General features: G+C 44.1%; 1 protein-coding gene across 1 annotated transcript; it reads right to left on the bottom strand.

Moving 5' to 3' along the window:
• Positions 1-65: 65 nt before the first annotated feature.
• Positions 66-5,530, bottom strand: EXOSC9 (exosome component 9). The gene is made up of 12 exons (NM_001034828.2): positions 5,420-5,530; positions 5,187-5,281; positions 4,427-4,546; positions 4,213-4,315; positions 3,497-3,634; positions 3,027-3,109; positions 2,651-2,783; positions 2,445-2,533; positions 2,112-2,258; positions 1,578-1,765; positions 1,151-1,229; positions 66-306 (listed from the first exon to the last, which is right to left on the bottom strand). The coding sequence occupies exons 1-12, from the start codon at positions 5,483-5,485 to the stop codon at positions 225-227; spliced, it is 1,323 nt and encodes a 440-aa protein (NP_001030000.1). The 5' UTR covers positions 5,486-5,530; the 3' UTR covers positions 66-224.
• Between the last annotated feature and the right edge of the window lie 2,256 nt (positions 5,531-7,786).

Genomic DNA, 7,786 nt, shown 5'->3' on the forward strand with positions numbered 1-7,786 from the left:
ATCACATGTGAGTCATTCACGTTGGAATGGTGAGTAGTCTGTGCTGCAGATGGATGCTACCACACTTTCACTTACATTAACTTTTTATTTTAAGCTGTGTACAATTACATAAAACATACAAAGAAGCAGGACCAGATTTGGGGTGGGGAAATTAAATTATCTACAAAAATAGGTTCCGTGATAAAAAAACATCACATTCTATAGCATTATTGAAGGGGATGGCTTTAACGAGAAGCTCTCTTCTTTCTCCTCTTTTTGTTAAATGCTTTCTTACTTGTGCTTTCTTGTTTCAAGGTGGTCTGTGGTCTGAGAGTAAACAACACTGTTTATCAAATGACTGTACTAAGGAGTTCCATCTCAAAAGAACAGGGGTTTGTCGTGTTTAAGAGGACAGCCACTCACTGTGCTCAGTGCAAAGTTCAGTTTCTAGAAAGCATTCTTAATACAGTGTGGGTTACCATGGCTTACCAAAGTAAGGACACAACAGTAAAACTACCTTACTTGAAATAAAACTTAAGATTAGCTATAACGTAGCAGCTCATTGAAATTTACCTTTAAGCTCTGGTTCCTTTTGGAGTGATTAAGACAAGTCAAATATCTGAAGAGCACGGGAGGCTGCGTGCCCCTGTGATTGTACCACCACACTCAGGCAGGCCCAGGGCACACAGGTGCTCAGTGTGGTGGGGCTGTGTCCCAGCCAGCAGTGCTGCTATGGAGCTGGACTAGCATATTCTTAAGGAAAACACACACTAACTTCTTACCCCATCACTCCTTATTTTATTGAAAGATGACTGCCTGAACTGGAGGTGGCCAGGTTGGATGGGGCCCCAGGCAACTTCACCTAGTGAGTGGCGACCCTGCCCCCTGGCAGGGGGTTGGAACTAGATGATTTTTAAGATCCCTTCTAACCCAAGCCTTTCTAGGAGTCGGTGATCCATAACCATCTCAGATAGCTGCAGATCAGCCACAATGACTGGTCACCTAGGAGAGGAGCAAACTAGCACAGCACATTTTAACCTCCTTACTCTGCTATGTAATTCTCCTTGATCAACCAAGACCTTTCTTGGCATTGGCAAAGCTCTGAGCACAGGCCACATCCTGTTGTCAAGTTACCAACTCCTTCCCCCCCTTAATTCCATATGGTGTTTACCTTGTTTTCTTTGGTACTTCCTGTGGTTCCAGAATGACAACTTCTTCCTCTTCGCTGTCAGACAGCACAATAGGATCATCTAGAATTAAAAAATAATTAAAAACATGAACTCACAAACTGATCCAATTTGTATGAACACCTTCTGTGACCAGTAACTGCAGCACTTCTAAAGAAATACTCAGAAGTGGAAAAACAAGCTTACAACTGCTAGTGCTTATTCTGGAGCTCTTCAGTATACTACAGAAAACAAGCTTTCTTTTGGAGAAAACAGATATACAGGTGAAGTTAAAGTACCAAATGAGTATAATTTCCAAAAAGAAAGTGACTACAATGGTTCTTCCTTCCTAAGGACATCTTGCACTTTTCTATTCTTTAATAACTTAAAGTGATGTGAATAAATGTATGTGGTGTCAAGATAAACAAATACCTTTAGCTTCATTCATCATACTTGTATCTTCTGTTTCTGTCCTCTGGCATTCAAAAGCAGTAGTGCTGCTTTCACCTTCCTCTTCTGCTGCTTCCTCCCTCTCAGATTCTTCAAGGTCTCCCCAGGCATTCTCTATTCCTTCCCCAATTTGGGCTGTGCCGGGAGTGTGCAATATCGGTTTGGCAAAACTGAAGTAGTTAAGAAAATGTTGGAGTTAGTAATCTCACTGGATGAAGGCAAAACAATTGATTTTCAGCTTCAGTTCAGTAACTTTTCTCCCCAGGCCTTCAATGGAAGTTAAGAAAGAGTACTCTTCTCCAGATAGTGTAACAGCTAGCTACTTCACCCTGTTTTGCACTTTCTGTTAAGAATTAACTTAGCTAAAAGCAGTCAGAACTAAAAGCAGTGTAAGGTTAGGCTATGAGGCTACCCTGAGCCATCAGATAGCTTGGGTGCTCCACTAGCTACTGGGAGGGCTAATGCAGATAAGGGGAAGACTTTTTATCCTCCTGGAATAATAAATAGAAAACATACACTTCTGAAGGAGGGTCAGCTTTAGTTATGATTTCTTCTGCTTGTTCTTCCACATTGTTGGTATCCACAGCAGCACTGTCCATTTTGAAGGCAGTGATCTTTTGATTCGGTATAGATTCTGCAAAGCCGAACTTCCCACCTTCCTTCCTAGTCATTCAACAACACACACCATTTCAGGGTATTTCACATTTATGAGTATTTTTCAAGCATGGAAATACTTGCTATTTTAAATGTTTACAAACAGAAACAACCTGCTGTTTTATTACAAACTGGCATTAACCTCTAAATTATTTCTTAAAAATACTTATCTCCATTCCTTCCCAAAAAACTCACCTAAGTTTCTGATCATTCTCCAAAGCTTTCTGAATTAATTCTGTTATTTCTGCCACCTTAACAGCTGTTATTTTACTGCATCTCAGAACCTGTACGTTACATATACGATAACAGTTTAGAATCACGAAAACAAGACTTTTAAAATAGAATCACAGAGAAGATCATAAGATCATAACAGATACTTAAATGTTATCCTCGACTTTTACCTGATCCTTTAATAGCATAATCCCTCCACTAGACTGGATGGTACAAATTTCACGATGCTTATTCATGGCAATTACAAGGAGGCCATCCATTACGCGTTCCTCTCGTTCATTTGGATCCACCAACAAATAAGTCCTAGAATCATCAAGTTTTTAACATAAGATGACAACAGAAGTTTGAGGCTGACCTTGACTCCCCCATTACAATTTTCCTATCTATGGAAGCTGCTGGCTACTTACACACTGTGCAGAACACACATGAATGTGATAAGAAATCTGCCCGTCAGCATTGAGTATTTTCACAACATTATGTACGAACAACTGTGCAGAACTAACAGTAAGTTGTTTCTGTCAAGAAAGGCTTTAAAAAAATTCTTACCCCTGCTGGAAGAAGGCAAAACTGACACAAATAGGCATGTGGTGGATGCTCAGGGGCACAGGATCGCGCTCCTCAGGAGAGTACTTAGAAAAGAAGTGGTCCAGAAGACAGTTATTCATGACATTTTATTTTAAAAGGATGTATTGTACAAGAGAGATTTAAAGAAACAGAAAGCAAAAAAAGCCTAGTCACCTAAATATTTATTAAAAAAAACCTTCTTGTTCTCCTTGTGCAATGCTTTCTGCTTACTACTTACGGAGGTAAACGGAACATTCCCATAAATTGAAACTAAAACAATACACTCAGCAGGCTTACTTCACTACCCTTCTACATTTTGAATAGGAACACATTTATCCTAAAATTCTTTCAGCATCCGGAGTTTATCTGCTTCCGTCAGTATTTAACTCTTCCCTTTTATAAACCAACAGCAACCTGCAGTATGAGGCTTAATGCAACCCGGTATGACTTACCACTGTTACTTCTTTTCCTTGCACAGAAACGTCCGGTCTGCGAAAATGGCACAGAGCCACAATTCCTGCTATGCTGGCAGCATCAACAATGTTACCATCATGATTTAACAGGTGCAGATCCACACGAATTTGCCAGACCTGAGGGAAAACACGCATAACCGCTTGGTAATGTGTAACATGATTCCACAGAAGCTACTGCTTTTCCAAGACACTGCCAGTTTTTGAATCACAAAAAGGAGCAGCTTACATTCCTCAAGTGTTTGCTTAAGAAGTTAGGATGAAAAACCTTGGTATATTCAAGGTAGCAGTGTGCTAGATTTAAAACACTGGTTAATTCTGACAAAATAAACAACAGTTAAATACAATTTAAACTTTGTTTCTCAAAGAAACGTGTTCACGTATGCACATCCCAATTTCAAAAGCATGTGTAGATAGTTAAAAATATCCATAAAACAAGAAAAAATACTCAGGTCAGAAGTCCAGTACTGAAAACAAGACAGAGCACCTGAAAAAGTGACTTTGATGTTCAAAATCATGAAATATATTCAAGAATCAAATTAAATTCAAGAAATGTTTAGATGTGGTACTAAGGGACATGGCTTAGTGGGGAAATATTGGTGGTATGTGGATGGTTGGATTGGATTGGATTATCTTGGAGGTCTTCTCCAACCTTGGTGATTCTATGAAATCATTTGAAACTGGCAGTTTTCCCCTACCTTTTCACCAGCAACCACGCAGAGGGACTCAGTATCTATGCATTTGGAATTTCTCAGGCATCGTTCTATAAGTCTGTTCACTTTCACCAATAACTCAGATTGCCTGTTCAAACAAAATTAACCCAGATTAAACATAATTATGCTACACACCCGTGTGTGCCAAAACACTGGTTCGTATGTTATCCTCACCCGGACTTTTGAGAAAGCTACGTACCTGCCAGGCTCAAAGCCAGGTGCAGCCATTGGTGAGAGCTCAAGGTTACAGAAAAGTATACCTTCTGTAGCCCGATTTGGCTTCGGGGGAACAAGTTCACACGAGACTTGCCCAAGAACCCTGCAGAAGGAAATAAACAGCTGGGCTACAAAGCTTAGCAGGAAAATACCTAACAATGGAAACAAAATATATACAAAGAAAAACCCAAGTGGATGTTTTTTGACATATTTCTCATTGTTCGACTCAAGTTTCTCACTCAATTCCTGTATTTAAATGCTAGTCAAAGATGAAAAGAACTATGCCTAGAAATTGGAACATGTTTTTAATGTCTAGAATTAAAACCAGCCTCAAAACATTGGAGAAGTGGAGTACTGCATGCAGGCCTGGAGCCCCAGCACGGAGAGGATGCAGTTGGTGGAGTGGGTCCAATGGAGGACCACAGAGATGATCACAGGACCGGAGCACCTCTCTTACAGGCTGAGGGGAGAAGAGAAGGCTACATGGAGCCCTCACTGCAGCCTTCCAACACTTGAGAGAAACTTAACAGATAGGAGAAGAACCGACCGTTTACATGGTCTGATGCGAACAGGACGAGGGGAACAGCTTTAAACTAAAAGAGGGTAGATCGACGTTATTTGTTAGAAGTAAATCGTTCACTCAGAGGGCGGTGAGGCGCTGGTACGGGCCGCCCAGACAGCCGTGGATGCCCCACTCCCGGAGACTGCAACGCGCGGACCACCCGACAGCCGGCTGCTCCCACCTGGTCTTCCCCAGCTCCACCACGCAGCAGCCGTGCTCGGGCCCGAAGGAGATGCGCACATTGCGGTAGTCGTAGCACTGCCGCCCGTCCAGCCGCTGCGGGGACACACACACGCACACACGGGGCGGTCACTGCACCACGCCGGGCCGGATGCGGCCGCAACGAGGGGCCGCGCTGCCCTGCAACTGAGGCGGGAAAGGGCAGGGTACAAGGAGAAGAATCCGGCACCGCACCTTCCTCTCCTGGATGGCGCGCAGCAGGAAGCGCCGCTCGCAGTTCGACAGCGGCGTCTCCTTCATGGCGGAACGCTACCACACGTACAGCGCGAGCTCGGCCCGTCGCCCGCGCGTTGTGATTGCGTCATCAACACGCGGCGGCTGGAAGGCGGTAGCGCGCAAGCGCGGGGCTTCAACCTCCCGCCTCGAACCGCCTCACTGCGGAGCGCGGCCAACGGGGCTGCCGACTGACGCCCCATAGCGGTGCGCGGACACGGGATACGTTGGTGAAGCTGCCTACAAACGGGCCGATCGTCAGGGAAATCAGCTGGAATCAAAAACCTGCATATCAGAACCCAGTCAGTCTTTTCTCACACAGAACTGTTGAGACCTCTTAATTACGCTAGCTTGGATCTTTTCAAACCTTATTAACACTCTTAAGAAATTCTAGGGCAAACAAAAACACGAGGAACACTTCAGAAATGTCAGGTTTCTGTGAGCAGGGACACGTGTTGCCAACTTCTCTGTGCTGGTTTTAAGTTTTCAGAGTAGGATACGTGAGCATCACACAAATATTTAGTCTTGGCATGAGATTGCCAAGGCCATCTTTCTCTGTTGACAACTTGTATGGGAACAGTTGAATCACGGCCTGAACCTCTGATCAACCACCTGAGGCCAGAGCTGAGTCAGCTGCAGGGGCACAGGTGAACGCAATTTCACCTGAGTGACTGGAAGCCAGGCTCCACCCCTCCCAGACCCCGTTTAAGGGCTGACTCCCAAGGAGGAAGGATCTCTATCCGGAGATCACTCCTCTTGGAGCCCTTCCACAAGTAAGATCTTTATTTCATTACTTCTTTGTAACGTGATAATCTCTCTGGTCCAATTCCTGTTTGTCATACACAACTTTAAGTAAGCAGTTTTATTTAGTGGTACAACATGAGAAGCAGTACAAAGGAACGAAATGATTTAACACTTGCAACTTTTCCTCTAGCCAAAAACATGGCAATATTTTGAGTAAGTCTCTCTCATTGCTGCTATATGGCTGATTATCATAGGCTCATTAAGGTTGAAAAGACCACTATGATCAATTAGTCCACCCACCAGTCCAAGCCTGTGACAGCTCTAGACCATCTTCCCTCAGCACCACATCAAGCCTTTTCTTGATCACCTCTGGGGATGATGACTCCACCACCTCCACAGGCAGCCTATGCCACTGCGTTGCTATTCTTTCTGAGAGGAATTTTTTTTCCTAACACGCAACCTGAACCTCCTCTGGTGCAACTTCAGGGCATTCCTTCTTGTCCTATCACTGTTACCCAGAAGAGGCCAACTCCACCTCACCACAGCCTCCTTACAGAGGAGAAGAGAGCTGTAAGGTCTCTCCTGAGCCTCCTCTTCTGTAGACTGAACATCCCCAGTTTCCACAGCCACTCCTTATAAGACTTGTCCAGAGAAGGGTAAAGAAGCTGGTGAGGGATCTGAAACATGTGCTAGGGCACCAGTGTCTTTCTTGTAGTGAGGGCCCCAAAACTGAACGCAATACTCAAGGTGCAGCCTCACCAGTGCTGAAAACAGAGGGTTGATCGTCTCCCTGTTCCCACTGACTGCACTATTTCTGATACAAACCAGGATGCCACTGGCACACTGCCAGCTGTCAACTAACATCCCCAATTCTTCTTTCTTCTGTGCAGCTTTCCAGCATCTCCACCCCAAGCCTGTAGTGTAACATGGAGTTGTTGTAAATGAAACTCAGGACATGGCACTTGGTCTTGTTGAAGCTCCTAACATTGATCTCAGCCCACTGATTCAGCCCATCCTGATCCCTCTGTAGAACCTTCCTACTGTCAGGCAGATTGACATTTAAGTAAACACTTCTTTTCAATGAGAAATTTTCACTTTTATTGAAGTAGTCCACATTAAATTAACCTACCTTGCTATTTCTTTCCACCTTTTCATAGAATCATAGAATGACCTGGGTTGAAAAGGACCACAATGATCATCGAGTTTCAATCCCCCTGCTATGTGCAGGGTCACCAACCACCAGACCAGGCTGCCCAGAGCCACATCCAGCCTGGCCTTGAATGCCTCCAGGGATGGGGCATCCACAGTGTAAGGTCAATAAGAATACAGATGTTGTAAAATATTGGATGAGCAATAAGTATACAGAGAAGTTAGGCTTAGTAGGATTATCTCATTGGAAAAGATAATCATAAATAAATGGAAGTGCTCACCAGTGTTGTAGGCTGGGGAGAAGCTCCATGAGGAGCAATCTCCAGAAAGAGATCCTTCCTCAGTGGCAGTCAGCCCTTAAATGGGATCTAGGAGAGGTGCAGCCAGGCTCCACTGCTTCTGGTCATACAGCTGAATTGCTTTCACCTGTGCTCT

Source organism: Gallus gallus, chromosome 4, assembly GCF_016699485.2.
Source record: "Gallus gallus isolate bGalGal1 chromosome 4, bGalGal1.mat.broiler.GRCg7b, whole genome shotgun sequence".
NCBI lineage: Eukaryota > Metazoa > Chordata > Aves > Galliformes > Phasianidae > Gallus > Gallus gallus.